At 35.0% G+C, this 22,697-nt stretch overlaps 1 protein-coding gene across 1 annotated transcript in view; it reads right to left on the bottom strand.

Moving 5' to 3' along the window:
- Nucleotides 1–22,697, bottom strand: part of LOC110448978 (BMP-binding endothelial regulator protein-like) — a 115,176-nt gene that overhangs the window by 7,292 nt on the left and 85,187 nt on the right. The window contains exons 5-11 of the mRNA XM_021495533.1: nt 20,293–20,375; nt 16,430–16,529; nt 12,882–12,991; nt 11,650–11,787; nt 10,245–10,349; nt 6,210–6,261; nt 3,925–4,591 (exon numbers count right to left, since the gene is read on the bottom strand). Coding sequence (XP_021351208.1) covers nt 3,925–4,591; nt 6,210–6,261; nt 10,245–10,349; nt 11,650–11,787; nt 12,882–12,991; nt 16,430–16,529; nt 20,293–20,375 — 1,255 coding nt within the window. The remainder of the gene's footprint in view (nt 1–3,924; nt 4,592–6,209; nt 6,262–10,244; nt 10,350–11,649; nt 11,788–12,881; nt 12,992–16,429; nt 16,530–20,292; nt 20,376–22,697) is intronic.

The following is a 22,697-nucleotide window of genomic DNA, read 5'->3' as shown; positions in this document are numbered from 1 at the left end:
GTTTAAAGAGATAAATTAGTCAATCATTGTGTTCTTGTGAGGGTTATTTCCCCTTTGGCTTTAAAACACTTTTTGGAAACCCCAACCAAAGAAGGCAATAATTGGGTACGTCATTTTCATTAATAAAGTCTTTCAATACCTCGAGGTTGTGACCGAGAAATCTCCAACCCGTGGGATGATATTTTGATTGTCTATCCTAAGACTCTGCTGACGGTTAGACAATCACCACGAGGGATGAACATTTCATTGTTTAATCCTCAAGATAGGGGATGAATATCTTTACCAACTATAACAGGAGACACATTGTGACGGGTGGGAGAACAATTTATCTTCACAAACTATAACAGGAGACACATTGTGAAGGGGTGGGAGAACAATTTATCTTCACAAGCTATAACAGGAGACACATTGTGAAGGGGTGGGAGAACAATTTATCTTCACAAGCTATAACAGGAGACACATTGTGAAGGGGTGGGAGAACAATTTATCTTTACCAACTATAACAGGAGACACATCTGTGAAGGGCGGGAGAACAATTTATCTTTACCAACTATAACAGGAGACACACCTGTGAAGGGTGGGAGAACAATTTATCTTTACCAACTATAACAGGAGACACACCTGTGAAGGGTGGGAGAACAATTTATCTTTACCAACTATAACAGGAGACACACCTGTGAAGGGTGGGAGAACAATTTATCTTTACCAACTATAACAGTAGACACATCTGTAAAGGGTGGGAGAACAATTTATCTATACCGACTATAACAGGAGACACATTGTGAGGGGAGGGAGAAACGGTGTCGACCAACAACGGAGGTAATTGATACAGCCGTGTACTATTTTGATTATTTTGAAGTTTAATTAAGTGTTATAACTTAAGCATGAACACAGAAAACCCCACCCTATCGGTCACGTTATTCTGACAACGGATTCAGCAGTTGTACATAGGTACCCAGGAGGAGCATCAAAATAACAGGATTAACCGAGTGAGAACAGATAGGAAAGGATCCACGGTGTTACCATGGGGGTATCAACATTGTTCTCGTCAATATGCATACATAGATTGCACGAATGGGAAATCCTAATTCTCAATGAAAGTCTATTTATATAACCTCTTAGGATCATACAGTGGGACGCAACAGGTAAACCATACCCCCCAAACCCACAGGGGAGTTATGTCCCTTTTAGATGTTACATTATATCACATAATTACAGCTATCCCCTAAACCCACAGGGGAGTTATGTCCCTTTTAGATGTTACATTATGTCACATAATTACAGCTATCCCCCAAACCCACGGGGAGTTATGTCCCCTTTAGATGTTACATCATATCACATAATTACAGCTATCCCCTAAACCCACCATGGAGTTATGTCTATTTTAGATGTTACATTATGTCACATAATTACAGCTATCCCCTAAACCCACAGGGGAGTTATGTCCCCTTTAGATGTTACAATATATCACATAATTACAGCTATCCTCTAAACCCACCATGGAGTTATGTCTATTTTAGATGTTACATCATGTCACATAATTACAGCTATCCCCTTATCCCACAAGGGAGTTATGTCCCTTTTAGATGTTACCTTATATCACATAATTACAGCTATCCTCTAAACCCACCATGGAGTTATGTCTATTTTAGATGTTACATCATGTCACATAATTACAGCTATCCCCTAATCCCACAGGGGAGTGATGTCCCTTTTAGATGTTACATTACGTCACATAATTACAGCTATCCCCCAAACCCACGGGGAGGTATGTCCCCTTTAGATGTTACATCATATCACATAATTACAGCTATCCTCTAAACCCACCATGGAGTTATGTCTATTTTAGATGTTACATTATGTCACATAATTACAGCTATACCCCAAACCCACAGGGAGTTATGTCCCCTTTAGATGGTACATCATATCACATAATTACAGCTATCCCCTAATCCCACAGGGGAGTGATGTCCCTTTTAGATGTTACATTACGTCACATAATTACAGCTATCCCCTAATCCCACAGGGGAGTGATGTCCCTTTTAGATGTTACATTACGTCACATAATTACAGCTATCCCCTAATCCCACAGGGGAGTGATGTCCCTTTTAGATGTTACATTAAATCACATAATTACAGCTATCCCCTAATCCCACAGGGGAGTGATGTCCCTTTTAGATGTTACATTACGTCACATAATTACAGCTATCCCCTAAGCCCACCATGGAGTTATGTCTATTTTAGATGTTACATCATGTCACATAATTACAGCTATCCCCTAATCCCACAGGGGAGTGATGTCCCTTTTAGATGTTACATTACGTCACATAATTACAGCTATCCCCTAATCCCACAGGGGGGTTATGTCCCTTCTAGATGTAACATTATATCACATAATTACAGCTTTCCCCTTAACCCACTGGGGAGTTATGTCCCTTTTAGATGTTACCTTATATCACATAATTACAGCTATCCCCCAAAACCCACAGGAGGGGGTTATGTCCCTTTTAGACGTTACATTATATCACATAATTACAGCTTTCCCCTTAACCCACTGGGGAGTTATGTCCCTTTTAGATGTTACATTATATCACATAATTATAGCTATCCCCCTAAACCCACAGGGGAGTTATGTCCCTTTTAGATGTTACATTATATCACATAATTACAGCTATCCCCCTAAACCCACAGGAGGGGGTTATGTCCCTTTTAGACGTTACATTATATCACATAATTACAGCTATCCCCCTAAACCTACAGGGGAGTTATGTCCCTTTTAGATGTTACATTATATCACACAATTACAGCTACCCCCTAAACCCAAAGGGGAGTTATGTCCCTTTTAGATGTTACATTATATCACATGATTACAGCTATCCCCCTAAACCTACAGGGGAGTTATGTCCCTTTTAGATGTTACATTATATCTCACAATTACAGCTACCCCCTAAACCCACAGGGGAGTTATGGCCCTTTTAGATGTTACATTATATCACATGATTACAGCTATCCCCCTAAACCTACAGGGGAGCTATGTCCCTTTTAGATGTTACATTATATCACATAATTACAGCTATCCCCCTGAACCCACAGGGGAGTTATGTCCCTTTTAGATGTTACCTTATATCACATAATTACAGCTACCCCCTAAACCCACAGGGAAGTTATGTCCCTTTTATATGTTACATTATATCACATAATTACAGCTATCCCCCTGAACCCACAGGGGAGTTATGTCCCTTTTAGATGTTACCTTATATCACATAATTACAGCTACCCCCTAAACCCACAGGGAAGTCATGTCCCTTTTATATGTTACATTATATCACATAATTACAGCTATCCCCTAAACCCACAGGGGAGTTATGTCCCCTTTAGATGTTACATTATGTCACATAATTTTGGTTTGTCTTTCCTTTCAAGTAAAATTTGAAACGTACAAAAAAATAAATTATATCTTCAATGAAATTTAAGTAGTTAATTCGGAATAATAAATAAGAAACGCATTTGTCAAGATATGAGTGTGCACAAAATAACATTTTCAAAAATGTATATTTGGAAAGATATCATAGAGTATAACTCTATCACTTTGGAAAAATTCAGTGTATGTTCCTCATCTCTCTTCAAATATATCACACAAAGAAACTAGCTTAGCTCTAGAACACATGTCGACCAGGCTACATGAAACGGCTTGGGTCAACTGAGTGCATTTTTCATATATATTTATCTGCTTTTTTTCTGTTTAGCTAGGCCGTTTTAAACTAACCTATATAAATCTGTCTCTCATGTTTATCTCTATTATTTATTAACACATAAACATCTGACTTCAACATTTATAACGCAAAAAAAACAACATTTTAACATCAAGCATCTGGATGACTCTGACTATTTTCGAAGCATTTGATTAACCTTGTTTTAACCCACCTGTAATACTGCCTCACGTCTACTTTGCGCCTACATCTGGAAAACACGCTTGCTAAAAGATGGCTACATTCCCTTTTGGCACGTTTTCTCTTAGAACTGTCCGATTTACAAGGCGGTTCCGTTTTTTGAACATTTTCCTCTATTGTACAGGCCGCTTTGCTTCCAACACGCCACGTATTACCAAAGTTTTCCCCATCGAGATACATATGGTCATCCTTTCCCATCAAGTCGTCTGTGCTAATACCATTATAATTCCCACACAGACCTCTCATTTTCTGTTTGTATCGACTAGGTATCGTCACTTCTACGAAACTATCACCATCCCAAATGACCTTGAGGCCAATAGCGGTCATCACTTTGACCGACTGACCATCTCGTACGACCGAGAATTCAGCGTGATTTGTATAAGGTAGTTTAACACGTCTTCTATTTACTTTCACATTCATCTTTTGATGAAGTCCTATTTTCACATTCCCCAGAAACACAGTGACCATTCTTGTCCAAGTGAACCAAGGTGAGGTGCGTGCGTCATTGCGCACGCGTATTGAGAACGATTTAGCCACAGTGTCTTCCGCCAGTAGATATTTGCACGGTCCTTGGAAATTGTAAATCCGTCCATCAAATGTTCTATAGTGCGGATCGCCAAACACAGTGCACACTCCTTTGGCTGCAAAGATAGAAACACGTTGTTTTTAAAAGTGTGTCGCACATGAATATAGATTTTAGTGGATATAATTGTTTTGTCTTAACTGTGTTCAGTGTTTGCACGAGCTTAGACTATTACAGTTAGCGCTCCCTTTACATCTGAACGTATTAGATATAGTTTCAGGTTAGACCCCGTGTGGTCCCCATGTGACCTTTTTGCTAATAATGTAACGAATCAAAACAAATCTCTAAAACGTAATCAAAACTGACGGAATATTAAAACATTTAAAGTGCAACTTGTTTACATTTTCCTAAATTAAGAAATGAGAATATGAAGAAAAAGTAAATAAATATGTGTATTATGATATATACTACTTCTATTTCAATGTCTTCATTGTATTTCAGAGTATTTCTGATTGCAAAAGCTGAATTTTACATCCATGATATAATGAACTCCATTTAAATAAAACAGTTACATACATAAACATATGAAATAAAACGAGTCTCACTAAAGATCCTAGTTTCACTTCCAAAAACTGCAACTATAAATTATTTGTTTTGCCGGCATGACAATGGCTTCTGAAAAGAAACCCATACCATGCCGTTTTTCCGAGGATAAAGAGTAATGATGAAATAAATACAAACAAAAAAATAACAAAAGCGTTCTGAGAGTACAATTCTACGGAACCAGATAGGGATTCGAAGTCTGGACCGATGATCTCAACATGCCCATTCTAACCAACTGAGCTGCCACATCAACGGTAAGTTTCCTGGCTCACTACACGGTATAAGTATGTCCAAAACAAATCAAATGGGAGGTTACCGTATGTATAAACAAACGTCAGTACTACAGTTGAGTTCTCTCGGTTTTGCCTGCCGTGGATTAGGAATCTTTAAGGTTTTCATTAACATTGGGAAGAAACTAACAACGTAAGCAAAAATGTTGATTTTAAAATGTTAGTATTAATTAGCTTAGTTTAATTTGTCGTCCACTGCCAAAGATAAAAAAAAAGACAAAATGAAGCCAACCTCTCGACTTCAGTCATAACCCGAGGGTCTATGGGTGCAGAATGTCGCTCGTTGCTGTTTATAAATATGCCTATATAGCTAACCCGCTCTTCTTACCAGTTCTAAGGCAAATCACCATGTTCTTTAATGTAGTAAGGAATGTTCTTAAACTGGCAGCGACTATTTTATGTAGCTGAAACACACTTCTGTCACATAACACCTGGTAATGAGAGTGTTCGGATGTTTTGGTAATAAAGAATAATGGTTGTGGCTCTAGTGCTTTCCTATTTATCGATGCAAAGCTATCCCACTTGCGGTAACTAACACAGATTCCATTTTTTTTTTTAAATGCTATTCTCTCATTCCTCCACACATATTCCTTTCTCAAGTGCAAGCAATCTTCTTAGTCACAAATTGTTTGACAGATTATTGTTAAATGGTGTATTTTAATGCGTGTTAATTCAGATACACCGCTGGATGCATTGAAATAATTGTGTCATTTACATGTTTTGTCGTAAGAATGATATTATGGGATTTTTAACGATTTCAGTACCAGTGATACTGTTGGATCATGACAACAAGTACCCAATTAGTTAAGAGTGTGACGTCAACCAATTATCATTATATATTACCTTCAGTGCACCGTGGACAGCATTCACCGTCAACATACTTCAACCGGTAGCCCTGAAATGAAAACAGTATAATTTTAATTAAATATGTATATTATGCTAGAAAAATTCTTTTGTTAGCCAAGCATCGGCAAAATTGGAACTGGAACAAACAGCAAGATATCAAAGCTAAGTAACCGCATAATTTAACATTTAAAAGACGTGTAATAATCTCAAGTCTGTTACTTGTGCGTGTGTACATTCTTCCCCCCAGGAAATCCCGCGCACACAACACCAGAAAGTTAAAAAAATATTCCAACAGCGGATATATATCATAAACCTAGATATATAAAAACTTTAATACCATTTATTTTCACATTTTATAACTTTATGTTGATTTGGATTACTCAAATTTTAAAATAACAGTATTACGTAAAATGTGTTCATTTTATCACAGCGTACATAAATCAAGGAAGAGATTGTTTTTGCGAACCAAATCCCCTCGCGGAAATAATTGGCATGTACTGTAACAGGAGATGGCAGTAAGTTCCGTACAGAACCTAGTCTGGCAACCCTCAACAACATGTATATGCATCTACATATACCTCACAGAAATAGCTGTATATATATATTTATATATTATAAAAGCAGAATAATGATCCTTACGGACGAAGAAATAATATAAAAAGAAATAATCTCAACAACGAGTCTTTAGTACTTTCATCTCTACTAGGAGATTCTTCATTTATTTATATTTATATATTTATAGAAACATGATATGTATTAATCAAAATTACTTTATTGTACCAAAAGAAAATAAATATTCAACTGTTGGCCATCTGGACATAAACACTAGTAATAAACAAACATTCTGTTTTAGAAAAACAACATGTAGATGTGGACCGGGTACCAAGTGCGATTTGTATTGAATAGCTCCAGTCTCGCATTACCCTTACATTTAAGTTATTTCATAAACAACGCATTGTTTCAGTATCATGATTTAAGTTATGGCAAACATATAGAAAAATCGACGAAAGAGGTACATTGATGATTCTCAATAGCACATCTCTCTGATACAGACTTCCGCAGTGTTCAAAGGAACATTGATTCTCAATAGCACATCTCTCTGATTCAGACTTCGCAGTGTTCAAAGGAATGTGAAATCTTCGGACAACAATCCACCTGTTTTTGTTTTGTTTTTTGTTTTTTAGTTTGTGTTATAACCGACATTAAATCAGTTATGAAATACATGTAGTGATCTCGCGAACAAAATGACGTATGAATGAATAAAATGAATTTATTTCCGTATTTCCTCATTTTTCAAATGAGATAAATAAATAGGTTAAATTGATTAAAAGCTTTTAGTTCGCGTCATCATGTTGGCACCGTTCTAATTACCATGAAGGATGAACCGGAATCCCACAAACCTACCAAGGAGACAGTTTTAAATACATCAATAAGACAAACATCATTTCTCATGCCATAGCCTTCCATTATATCCCTATCTATCCCGTTCTGCTCTGGGTATCCACTTGAACTGAAGAGCAATGCCTTGACGATCCTCATTCGGGGATGTTTTTAGAGCCTCGGGGACTAACTTGGACATATTTGATAGCGGAGGCTGAGTGTTCAAGTCTCCAACCTATCATATTTAACAACTAGAGAAATTAATGCTATTTACTATATAGATTTTTTTACTACGAAGTACCTCATTCGATAAAAATCTCTAAAATGTTATGCAAACTCTTGAAATGTTTAGCATTGAAGTTGTGATGACTGATAGCAAATATACCTGGCGTTAACGTCTGTCTGGAAACACAGGCATGATGAGCAAGGTATTTAATTGGGAGGGAAATTGATTAAATCGCAGACAATCTGCTATATTTCATCATGTTTACGCGATTTCAGACAGACAAATGGTTTCATCAGTTTCAAATAAATCTCCAGTGGACTTCTCTTGTTGTACACGAGTAACGTCAATCATTTGTGCATTAATGAGAAACACAACACCCCAAATGCTTTTCCAACAGCTTAAATAAATAAAGAAGTTAATGTCGACAGGCTCGTTCTACACTGAAAGGTAAAATAAGTACTTAACACAAAAAATTTGGAAAACAAATCTGGTTTTAATCGGCAAAACATGAAATTAAATGGGAACTTGAGTATACTATGATGAGATAATACGTGTGATACAATCGGAATGCTGTCAACAACCTCCTATGGAAATACTGTTGTTTGCTGTTGTCTCGAGTAGAATCAGCTATTCCACCGACAGTAAAGCTGTCAAAATACAAACTTTATTTATTTTACAACAATTACTATACAAGTCTATTTTTTAAGTTATATAAATCACTTTTGTTTGTCCGGATGAACACCGACGGGGTCGGGCAGATAACCAATCCATTTTCACGTCCAATCGGAGAGTCGAACCAAAGGCCGTCATAGTGAAAAGCGATGTTTGTATCTACTGCGCCACCCGACCACCCGAATATCTATCATAATGGTCTTATCACATTTGAAGATGAACTTGAGGTTTACCTTTAAGGTTACTCACTTAAAGCTGAATTTGCTATAATTATATTATTTTTAATCACGGTTATCAAAAGTCATGCACGTCAAGGGAATCGAAATGAGCTATATGATGTGATTGAAAAAAGTATCTTATGTGGATTTTCACCTAACAAATTACGTAATATAAAGGTTTTACTTATTAATATGTCAATATGGTTCTCTCTGGGTTTTTTTTATTTAGTAGTTTGAAGAACTCGTTCCGGGATTTTTATATTGTTATGCGTTAAGGTAATAGCACATGACCAGAAGCATATATTAGCATTTCTATACACGTTGTACATCTACATGTCAAACTGTAAACTGATGTCATTTGGTGTCTTCATAATCTTTAGGACATATGTACTTTCGAATAAAAGGGATCTCAGAATTCACCTTGACTCGACGAGTAGTCTTACCTTTAAATTAATCCAATTAACAGTTTACATATCGTGACAGATATAATAGTGTTTCGACTAAATGATTAATTTTAAACAGCTATGTATCATGGGCCTAAAGTATGTTCAAAAATGTTTTCTAATATTTTTGCACCGCATTTGGTGATATTAATAGAATGCTTTTAAATCCATTAATACTTAAGAAATAAACGTAAAGCTTTATATCTTTGTAAAAAAAATCATTAGAAAAAATATCTACATCATAATGAAGGTAACCATATGTTCTTATTTATATTTAATACTGACTTTATTCTTTCTCTTATTCTGGGAAAAATTACCATCGAGTTATTTATCTTTATTATAATGAAGTATTGACATAAATCTTCGGAGACTGATTTGTATGGTAATAAAGGTTCGCTTACTTGTACGTTGCTAATAATAAACCAGATAAGTGCGGTTCTCCATATCTTCCCATACATATTTCGCTCCTATCTATAATCAAACTATTACCAAGGAAGGCACAAGATTTCAGAAATAAGTACACCAGATTCTGTAGTGATATAACTCATTTTATTGCCTACTAACAGCACCAGCATCTCAACAAATCTTGCCATGTTCAGTTTCGGTATTTCGCACATGCATAGACTGGAACATTTAGAATGTTCAAAACATACATTAAATCAGTCTGTTTATACACTCGTACTCAATCAGGTAATAGAAACGCGAAATTAATGTTTCAAAATGTTGTCATCGTTTATTGCTCTCGAGTCCCGATCGGTTAGCGTCAGGGATTTCTGTTATTTATTAATGGCAATGGCTGAAGTGCTAAGTAAATAAACTCGACAACGATAAAAGAGCGGCTGTAATATTTACATGATTATGACGCCTTCCTAATTACTTTTTTCATTACGATGTTCCACTGTAACGGGGGTAATTACCCGTACATAGATTTATATGTATCGGCTGGTGGGTTGTTCTTTTCGCGTCAAAAGCTAGCTACATTGCCGTTGCTCAGTCGCACAGATCAATCATTTGTAAAATACGTACGACCACCTGTACATACAAAAGCACGTATGATACGTCAATGACCGATACGGAATGTCATGAGACTTACCGAGGGACACCAGACGGAATTCCGACAATTTTGCACGTGACACCTTGTTGAGCCGTCATCACAGGAACATGCAGTGCATACGTTTGGCCGCCATTGTTGTTCGTGCTGTAATTTCAACAGAGGTTATGTTTAGTTCAACGTAAATAGATTAGGAAACGTTGTCCTGCTTGCTTCGTATAAATACATGGAAAAGATCATAACGAAATCGAGGCTCCAGAGACATAACCGAACAACATCAAGGCACTCAAATCAATATTATTATTATTATAAAACAACAGTTTATGTAACGCTCTGTCAAGCTAGATTAAGCCACTCTACGGTGTTCTACAGTACACATATATATAAAACATATAGTATTGTACAGTCTAACCTTGTTCTGAGATTAAACAACAGTTTATATAACGCTCTGTCAAGCTAGATTAAGCCACTCCACGGTGTTCTACAGTACATATATATATATAACATATAGTAATGTACAGTTTAACCTTGTTCCGAGATTAAACAACAGTTTATATAACGCTCTGTCAAGCTAGATTGAGCCACTACATGGTTTTCTACAGTACATATATATAAACATTGATTACAAAGATAAATCTCCTAGAAATCGATCTAAACTTTGTGTAAAAGTCAATATTTAAAACATGTACACGTGCATGATCACATTATGGTTTCGAAATAAAAAGAAATAACACGACCTTACATGTTTTACTCGAGTCCTAATGTGTTTATGAGCCAACAGTCTGGTTAAACGTTCCCTCTCCGCATGGGGCGCATGTGTATTTTTTTATCAACTTATAAACCGATCATTAGATAATTCGATTGTAATATTGGACTTTTTACAGCGATTTAAGAAATTTCCGGTAGTTAATGAAACACCATCTGGCATAGTCTTAACATTGATCTATGTGCGCTTTTCGACTGCACAAATCAGTAAAGCACGTGCAATCCAAACTGGCATTTATATTTTCACAAGCAGGCATAGGCTTAAGTTCTAAGCTAACATGATGTAAAGAAATCTTGCTATCAATAATGTATACACAATTATCCAGTGCAGCGTAAAAAGTGCATCATTCCTTTGAACACAGAGCAATGACCTTCTGCTTAGAAACATCCTGTTGACTATATTTGATGCATGTTTTTAAAAAATTGTGTTACTTTTGTCACAAGAAACCGATTACAGGAGTATAGCATATACGACCAGAATGTTTTCCAACAGTTTTACATGGAAGACACAAACATATGACTGCACCAATACAATTTGACAATTGATACAGAATGAAAACAATGAATTACTCTGCACCATACAGATGTTTCGTCATCCTAGGATTCACCAGTGATAGCTACACAATTAGAGGTCTTTCTATCACCTGATCATGCTTTTATATCTATGATTGAACAAACTTACCATATATGTTCTGTTCTTGTAGTCGCACGTCTGTTTGTCAGGACAAACTCGACAACACGAGTTTTCCCTCTGAACAGTTTTTTCTAGGGGGCAAGGAAGTGGCGGACATGTCTCCCGATCACAAATAAATGTTCCGTCCTGTAACGGAAGTGACGTCATAAATTTTAAAAAATGAGCATTTTAACTGCAACATTTTGTTAATATTATATTACAAAATTTATTTTCTTTGTTTCTAATCCCTCCTCCAAATATTTTACGTGCTAAAAGTTCTATTTACGATTATCCTTCCGGAACACTTGGTCCTATTTTCGTTGTACTTTATTAACGATCTTCACGTAAATATTTTCTTTGCTTACATTTTCCCCTAATTTTTACGATTTTTACTTTGAAAACTTTTGCAGAATATAAGGAAAACTACAAAAACATCTTTAAACACTGTAGCGTTGCATATTTTCTTGCTTGATGTTAAAACAATCCTCACCTCTTTGTTCTTCGCTAATTAAACTGATTTCTTTATGCAAGGAGTTACAAAGATTATTACGGAATTCGGTGTATGTTAATGTGACATCATGGCGTCAGAACCATTGGACAGACATGACGAACAACAAACACCACTTAAAATCCATCAAAGCATTACTTTAAAGTTCAACATGTCGAACTAACATAAATCAAAAGCTCAAAGTAAATCTGGGTGTTTTTCTTGAAAAGAATTTCATAAAATGATGTATCCAGTGAGAAAGTACATCACTATCTATCAAACTTAATTAAATATTATGTAAAACATCTTTCAAAATACACTTCAGAAAGAGTAATTGTTTTAAAGTATGTCTTAAATGTGTTAGGTCGTGCGAAAAGATTTCATATATTTTGCTTTAAAGCTAAACTATAGCAGACGCTGGGTTATTTAGTGCGACTATGTTTTTCTGTGAAGCATTTCCCTTTATCTTTTACTCTAAAAATGGTTTGATCCTGCCTTATTCTCATCATATTAAATAAGTTAATCAGTTAAAACAAAACCTCTATAATACGTCCGTTTATTAATGAAACAATCAATTAAAGTATTGACGTCACACACAGACTTCACTATCATTTCTTATTTAAACTCCCCTCTCGTAATTTTAAATAACCACAGATTTTTAAAGGATATCATACTTCTCTATCTAAGTTTTAAAGGACATATATTTTGGATTATCAATTTCATTTATTGATCATAAATTATTGATCATACTGACCACACAGAGACAGCTTGTACAATTTCCAGGTCGAAATGTCTCCCCACTTTTGTAGATTTTATATTGAAAGAAACATTTCCCACCGGGTAAATTGAATATCCTCCTTTGACCTGAAAATACAAAGTTGAAATATAACGCCCACTCTCAATGTATCTTGATTGGTTTGCAAACAGATAATGACGTCACATGACAAAATTTTGACGTCATATTAATTTTGAGTTTACAAACGTAAAAGACTGTTTTACTAACATTGTATGTGTGCATAACATCTAAATATTGACCTCAGCCCGTGATGATTTCATTTCATACTTGTATTTATGTAAATCTCATTTTTAAAACTTAACTATCTCTGTGTGTAGGACACCACTTTAGAATCGATTGCTGGAATTTGAAATTGCTTAGTATAGTTAAAAACATATTTTACTGAGCTCGAGCCTGCCAAAATGTTATCAAATCTATATAATATCATGGATTGCAGATATCGTTTTTATTGCCGCCTTTCATTTAAAGGAACAACACTCAATCTACAACGACCTTACCCGCGATAAACATTTATTTGATAATAACCAACAACGAAAACCATAGATGAACAATTTACCATGATAACAACAGTATATTTCTTCTTTACGGATTCTGTGCTGTTACGAATTCATTATGAAGAAAATGTGCGCACAAGAAACAAATTCATGGCTCATTATTGAAACATTATGTCAGCCGCATTTAACTGGCAAAAAATATACCACAGTTCGGCAAAATCCGATCGTCTGGACTAAAAAACACATCGAGATGGAGTGGGTTTATTTATTTCACAAGATTTCATAACACTTATGAGAAATGGGTTTTTTATCCAATGCTCGAATCATTTAACTTAATTAAGTTATTTTATCATTATTATTATTAGTGATTCTATACTTGGCGCTTACCGGCTTCTACATAGATTGTATTAAGAGTAGTACATAATTTAATATGTTTTTTTAAGAAACACGTTTTTCGTAACAAACTCTAGCTGAGTTCAAGTGTAAATTCGTCCGTTGAACCATAAGAAACACATGCATATGCATTGTACTTCAAATCTGTTATAAACCTTTGCCAGCAGATGTTGCAGATAAAGTGTTATGACCATTCCTCATGTAGTAAATATAGGTGAGAACGTAGCGGAGGAGCACCACAGGACGTGCATTTGCACGTACGAGAGATGCATGAGTGTTGTATAAAAACTGAAGTACGAACTTAGACGTTATCACCACACCAATCCATCATTCTCACCCTATGTTTCTCGTTCATTGACAAGACATGGTTTGAAAAGATTTTTGTATTTTGCGGTGTTCGTATGAAGATAAGATTTAGTAGGTTTTAGTGCCTAAAGTCAAAATTTCTCGAATTATGATTAGACGCAGTTCGAAAGGTCCTATCAGTGGTACCCTCGATATTTTTTCTCAAGACGAAATTTTCAACAAGTAGTTTGTAAACTTTATGTTAAGTTTCATCACATATCGTTTATTAAGATAAGATTTTGGATATTTATGAGTCAGACGCCACTACAGATTCAGAAAAAAATGACAAGATAGATTTTGATAAATATGTGTAAAAAGGTATTTACACATAAGAGTCTTAAAGTTGAGAAAGGTTTTTAAGATGCCAGGGTACATAACATGAAACAACAATAAGAACATCCTTACAGTGCCCTTCTGGTCATAAATGTGTATGCTTACTAAAAAGTCATTTTCTTCTATTATAATAATATAAACCCGAAGTTTATCTTTAAATTGTATTACACGAATAAATTTCATTTTATTTAAGAATCTTCGTCTAAACTTCTATCCCAAGTTTGATTAATATTTATTCAAATCGAATTTGTTGATAACAAATAATGACATTATCAATAATAGGTTTCATTGATCACTCGTTTTGGGATTGTTTTTGACTACTTCATTAAAATCTAATTTGTTGATAACAAATAATAACAACAATAATATAAATAATAAGTAATATTGATCGCTCGTTTGGGATTGTTTTTCCATGTACAGACAGGGTTTTGTTTAATCACCTAAAGATGTGTGTAAGACCTCAGATATGCCAGTGATTGTGATATTAGAGGTGGCTTGTACTTTACAAGGATTACCTGTAGAAATCAATATCCACTGATATTTGTTGGAGTAAATCAGGCATATTTATCTTACATTTTACATGGTAAGCCTGAACTATCATTGATACATTCCTATAACATTTTTATTTGATTTCTTATTGCAATTTTACATAATATACAAATTGAAAAGATTATGTTTGTAACTAAAATGATAATCTAAAGACAACTGACATGACAAAAACTATTTCAGATTAGGCTTTAGCTTTTCTTTTTAAGACAACAATGCTTGTTAAGGATTTTGTACAACATTCAATTAACAGTTGATACAAGGCCACCTCAGTTTCCATTGTCATTTTGGACAATACCAGCTTTGATGTGTTACGTTAAATAGTCTTCGGGGTAAAATCATTTTAAAAATAATGATGTTTCTTTCGTTCTTTTTGGACAATATATGATAGTCTGTGCAAAGCTCATATCTGACTCACGTTATTCCTAACGTACTGCATTTAGAAATGAATGTATTGTACTAAATAATTAACGTCGAAGGGGTAAATAGGTAAAGTACATCTACGTCACGCACTTGTAGATGTAAATGGAAGAATGACTGTGTTAATAAACTCTCAAATAACATCTCAGTTTTTTTCATTCATAGTCCAACATTTATAGAAATCCTTACCAGTTGATTATTCCTATTTTGTGGAAGTGATCGGGAGCTTTTCAATTTTGACATACAACTATCTTTCCGTACAAAGATATCATAAAGAACTTTAGTCGTTATGCGTCCTAGTTCACATGCCATTTCATTGACTGTTAAGCATTATAATAAACATGTTGATAAAGCAGTTGAACACTATTCACCTCACCAGAGGAAATTTTTATCCAGAAAATATTGCAAGGACAAGAATATAGACCTTCATTTTCGAACATGACAATGTTATGCTTGTTTTGTACGCGATTCCATCTTGATTTCCAGAGTAGTTTGTAAAAACAAAGAATTGAAATATTGAGCTTCGTTTTGGTGTTTTTTTTAACGGAGAAATATTTTTCGAAATGTGTATGGAAAGATCGATTTTACAACTTCTCGACAGCCACACTATGTATGTTGGTTTGAGGTTTGCTGTCCTAGCCATAGCTAAGGTCAAATAAACGCAGGTGTCTAGAGAGACACCGCCAGAAAGAAAGAGTAGGGAATGAAAAAAAGAAATCGATATATGCCAAGTTGTGCAATGAAGACAGCAGATCAAAACTTGATTTCTTCCACATTTCCTAAGGAGGAGACATAGAAGAAAACCCTGATTCTGCATTAGATCCACATAACTCGCTTCTTAAGACATGCAATTAGATGTAACAGTCCCATTCCTTGCTGCGAACCTACATATATACATTTATGATATTATGACATTCGTTACTTCTTTTGGTTTAACTTCTACCTTTTTGCGTTCTGATTTCGAACACTACTGACCTTTGCAAACCTTACAACAGGAACCTGGAGGCTGCCAAATTACATTCTTCGGACAATTCAAAACCGGACAGGTCTCCTTCTCACAGCTGACCGTTCCATTCTGGAATGACATATCAGAACATTTTGATCATATGGATGTGAACATTACAAGCAGTAACCAGGTCTTACAGCCGCAACCGTCACGATATTGGAGAATATTCTTCCATATCAGTTGAAAAGCAAATCAAATAACAGAAAAAAGAGAGAATTAAATGTAAGACTAACACAAAGAAGCAAACACAAGAACAGAGATGACTTCAAAACAGTGTCAAAATACCATAAAATATATAACACGCCCACAACAACCTGCACAGATGAACGTAACACACACACACACACAGTTGATTGCACCCTGAACTAATTGATACAGAAAGCCAAAACCTAGTTACACTGTGTCATACAGCTGATCCTCCTTCTAGGACTCATCGGTCAAACACATGGAAACAAATAGGCCTAAACTACTGACACAGAAGGAGAGGTAAAAACAAATCCTTAATTTAAGAATTTCAAACATTTAAGTACTGGTTAATTTCGATATCACAGGATTAACATACAAATACCTACCAAAGCTTTAACATACATGTTACTTTTTGTACATAGCACAAAATTAACAAAAAAGTTCAATATGTACCATAGAGTGAGCAGTACAAACAAGTACAAAATTTACCACGAAAGGAACGTACAAAGACAAAAAATGAAAATGCCACAGCGTCAACACACGCGGGAAAAAAAAGACAAAATCGATACAAAGAAACGCAAAAACCATGAATCCCAACTCAACCAGCCACTTCAAAGTTTGTGTATGTCGTTTGCCGTGACGTCATAAAAAGAGGCAAACAATTATTTACGATGTGTAGTCTATTTCAATACTGTCTAATGTTGCTGTTAGCAAAGTTATCGAAACATCTATTACTAAAAATCTCATTTAAAAAGAAAAAATGAAAGTCATCGAAGATTAGGAGCTTCTCAAATTTTACAAGGATTGTTAAAAGGATCCATAGGTTTGACCTTTAAGTATGTAATAAACGTATAATTGAACTTATGAAATATAGAAAAGATTTATTTTTTATGTGGAATAAAATGTCGTCTGGTTTGGTTTGAAGACATGTTTAACTTAACACAATTGACTTTCTCAAATCTATAGAAAAATACTCAATGGCGGGATAAAAATGCACCTTGGGATGGCCCCATATTAGATAGGTGTATATCAAATGACGAATGTGTCCTCGTAATAGGAGAGAACAAAACGTCTTGACGTTCTCGCAAAGAAATGATAGATATAGGGGTAGATTAGTGATCTAGTTACTACTTGGGTTTAAATAAGTTTAACCAATTTTGTCTCACTACAATAAACTCCGGCATAAATCAAATACCCCTGGGAGCTCATTTTCAGATTTCAATAGCGTCTATTGTAATTAACAAAACAGACCCCCGCGGTCCGGACTGCAGACAAAAATGTCAAGAGAAATGCCAGTAAAGAGAAACAACTAATGGTTCTCGTGACATATCCCACGAGAGTGTAATTAGTGAATTCCTTTTCTCATTTACGTTAATTGAAAATTGACTACACCCGAATGAGTGTCTTCTGACCTGAAAGTTAAAGTATGTAATATAAATAATGCTTGAAAAGTAATACTGTTATAAGAACACATTGGTTTATTGTGAACATTTTAACTTCAATATTTTTGATATTCCCCGTGTTTTTAAATGTACATTTAATAATGGTATTAGCTATCACAAATTCTCATTTGAACCTAATTCATTATTTTTATTTGACATACTTCAGCTTTACTTCGTAAAACACACAGAATATAGCTTTGTCATGAAGACGCTGCATTTAAAGCTACGTATCATATATTTGTTTTGTAATTATAGTTAGATCTTATCTACAATTTAATCACTTTAATTCTAAGAATTATACGACGAATCGAAACCATGTCAATTACATATTTTACGTAATGATGTTATTTGAAAAATCTAAACAACGATATCATTACAGGAAAATGAAGTCAGACAATGTGTTTTCAAAGTGAAATTCTTACTGCAAAATCATGAACGAATGATAAAACAGGAAGACAATGCGCACGGAGTGATCGGTCGGCACTGTGGATAAAGCGAATCGGCCTTTCACAAAGATGGCGGGGTTTTACCGATAACAAGTGAAAAGGTAAGAGTCCACTGCCCGACAACGTGGGCTTTCTCCTGGTATTCCGATTTCATCACTGCAGGCTTAGTAATAGTCCGTCAAATCAGACCAACATCTATTTGGACAATTAGTAGAATTTAATCTAGATAGTTTTGTTACTGTTAATTATTTTAGTATGCTTTATTCTAGAATAGAAATACTTTTTGTTCGGTTTTGAAATATTCACGAAAGAAATTAACCACCTTTTTTTTGCAGAATTTAAAGTGACAAAAAATGTTATCGATGTGCGATTACCTTTTGACTATAGGACAGTTAGATAACTGTTTATACATGTATAATGATGCACTAAGTAAAGTTGTTCACAGTAATCCAAATAATCAATTTAATTTAATTTTAGTCATATAACAGAATGTACTTCATCTTAAACAAAATTCCCATTACCTGCGTTGTCCGTATCAAATTATATTTGGTATAAACACCTTCGTACGACAGTTTTATCGACCAGTAACGAGTTTTATTCCAAATTTAACATTCCAACGATTGTCTCGCGTCATCTGTGATAATTATAAAACAGTAACATCCCCACAGACAGACTGATCGACCAGACGGGTCGATAAAGACACGTGGGCGCGATCAGGACCAAGGTGAGATAAAGGTATAATTTCGTTTAATCTTTATATTGTGTAGGAGGCATTTTTACAGACAGGTACTTAAACTTGTCATTTTAATTTGCGAAGACAAATGTGTTTTGATTAGCGTAGATATTAACAAGCTTGCCTATGTATAAAGAATCATCGAAATCCGAATTTGCTTTTGATTTCTGTTATGAATCCAGATGTGAGTTTTATCATCAACTAAAATATAAATGTATCTAGGTATACCTAAAATTATTTCAGAAAAAAAATCAAGACTTAGGAGTTGAATTTGAATGATACTGAAAGCAGGTACAATTCCCTCTGCAGTAGAATGAATACCAAAACAGATCGTTCTTCATTAAATGTTGTCATCATATGATACACAAATTTCAAATACACTTAGCATCCTTATCCTAGCGCACTCACATTTGCGAATTACTCATTTCCCCCCTTAAAACTGCACCCTTAATATATGCCTTAGAAAACAATATATAGAATATCCAGTTAGTATAGTCATAAGTTAGCGCAATATTTGAAATGCAAAAACAAAGGCAAAAAAAAGAAGGAAAAAAGAAACAGAAAAAAGATTTCCACTTAAACTTTTATATTTACAAGATCATTTAATATATACAAAAACACTACTTGATTATTTAGCCAATCACATCGCTAATTATAACACATAGCATAAATATTAGCCAATCATTGATTTCAACACAAATCGATAGCTAATCATCATTAATAAATGAAAGTAATATTAAATTACCCTTAGTCAGACAAATAAAGTTATTAGATATAGTCAACTGATACGTTGTGAAGATATTTACAACATTCTAACCAATCAAATAAATCGATAAACTAATATTAGCCAATCACATGTTCCATATATGTCCACACCAATACAAGTACTTAATCTGTAAAAGCGTCAACTATTCAAAGCTGTCCAGACAAAACCCATTAACAATGAAATAAATCCATATCAAAATAATCAACTAATCAGAAACATTAATACAATAAAATAACCAATCCTATCATCTGACACATACCTTACAGGAACACTTGGTACACAAGTCTGTTGACAGCGGAAACACATCACCTTCATTATACGTTTTCCCATCATATTGACAACCTGAAAATGATAAACATAATGTAGGACAACGTCTATCACAGCGTGAAATGAAACCCATTTCAATAAACCTTACACCATAAAAGCGCACACACTTTTAGTTGACAATATAATAGATAAGTGCAGTTTTACGGAACTTTTGGTCTTTGATCTTTGACACATTTTACCTGTAAGATGATATAGTTACAAAGGGTATAATAATTACATACCGATCAACATTGATGTGACTAACGCAGACCTAACGATGTAAATGCCTATCTTACACCTACAAGACACAGCGAGTGGCTGGCGGTGTACGGACATTTATGTAGAATCCACGGGAAATAGTGGTGATTGCCAACAGAGACGGTTTCTTAAACGGGTGAAAAACACGATGTGTTTACGCATCAAGTGACGACGCATAGGTTTAATGGGTGAAAGTGAAACACAAGAAAGTCTAATGAGGCCGATTTAGTTCTAGTGTACTTTAGTAAAGTATAGCATTTCTTGTGGCTCGCAAAAATAGAGGTACATATTCCTTCTCCCCTTTTTTTCATTACAGGGCTGTAACTACCGACAATAAAAGAGCATATTCATTTTTGTTATTTAACGTTGTCTGGAATTTAGAAATGATAGTAAAACAGATACAATATAATAGATAGGAAAGAAAAGGAAATTCATATAGATTTCAATTAGTGATATTTGGCCCAGCCGCAGATAGGTCTTGCTCTACCAATGTCTGTTAAGTAGGCAGATGACATCGAGCAGTCGATAGCGTACAGCAGGTCCCCCTCCCCGAAAATCTTAGAATGACTCAAATTGAATTTGTCGTCTATACACTATAATTGTGTGTTTCAGGTTTTGTAGTACTTAATGTTTACAGAAAAAGATAAAGAATCCCAGATAACATATCGTTACTATAATCGGTCCGTTCTTACAGCACCCTGTTTGTGATGATATGACCCGATCGTCAGTTAGTGGTGTATTGGTAACACTGTGTGGCGATGTAAGAAGTTTGTGATGATATTACCTGAGTGTCAGAAAGTGGTGTATTGATAACACTGTGTGGCGATGTAAGAAGTTTGTGGTGATATTACCTGAGTGTCAGAAAGTGGTGTATTGGTGACACTGTGTTGCGATGTAAGAAGTTTGTGATGATATTACCTTAGTGTCAGAAAGTGGTGTGTTGGTGACACTGTGTTGCGCTGTAAGAAGTTTGTGATGATATTACCTGAGTGTAAGATAGTGATGCATTGGTAACACTGTGTGGCGATGTAAGAAGTTTGTAATGATATTACCTGAGTGTCAGAAAGTGGTGTATTGGTGACACTGTGTTGCGATGTAAGAAGTTTGTGATGATATTACCTTAGTGTCAGAAAGTGGTGTGTTGGTGACACTGTGTTGCGCTGTAAGAAGTTTGTGATGATATTACCTGAGTGTCAGAAAGTGGTGTATTGGTGACACTGTGTTGCGATGTAAGAAGTTTGTGATGATATTACCTTAGTGTCAGAAAGTGGTGTGTTGGTGACACTGTGTTGCGCTGTAAGAAGTTTGTGATGATATTACCTGAGTGTCAGAAAGTGGTGTATTGGTGACACTGTGTTGCGATGTAAGAAGTTTGTGATGATATTACCTGATTGTCAGAAAGTGGTGTATTGGTAACACTGTGTGTCGATGTAAGAAGTTTGTGATGATATTACCTGATTGGCAGATAGTGGTGTATGGGTAACACTGTGTGGCGATGTAAGAAGTTTGGGATGATATTACCTGATTGTCAGATAGTGGTGTATTGGTAACACTGTTTGGCGATGTAAGAAGTTTGTGATGATATTACCTGAGTGTCAGATAGTGATGCATTGGTAACACTGTGTGGCGATGTAAGAATATGATCATATCTGAGAATCTTTATGTTTTTCTTTTGTTCAGTCATTTTACTTACATTTACATAGGTATCTTAAGGACATTGACTGATGTAAAAAGAATACTGATGATTCCTTATGTGAAGGACGTAACATGTTTATTTTGTGAAATCATAATCAGATGTTAAACCACAGTTGGATGTCAACAACATGTTTACTGATTTTTCTCAGCGAACAAGTCTATATCAAATACGTATGATGATTTAATAAGCAGTACTATTTTTATTTTACAGTGTTCTATTCAATTAACATAGTGTAGTTAAATATCAAAGGATCGTTTACTGACTTCGCCTCCTTCGAAAACGAAATTGAAATGAAGAACGTTTGCTAGAAAATTGACAGGTTCGTCCGTTAATTGTTTCCTTACAAATAGCTTTCGTCAGAATCTGACTTTAATGGGTGGGCTGCTGTTATTGCATACTAGGGC

This window comes from Mizuhopecten yessoensis, unplaced genomic scaffold (genome assembly GCF_002113885.1).
Source record: "Mizuhopecten yessoensis strain PY_sf001 unplaced genomic scaffold, ASM211388v2 scaffold4411, whole genome shotgun sequence".
Lineage (NCBI taxonomy): Eukaryota > Metazoa > Mollusca > Bivalvia > Pectinida > Pectinidae > Mizuhopecten > Mizuhopecten yessoensis.
The sequence above is the reverse complement of the archived record's forward strand: the minus strand, read 5'-3'. Positions and strand labels throughout refer to the sequence as shown.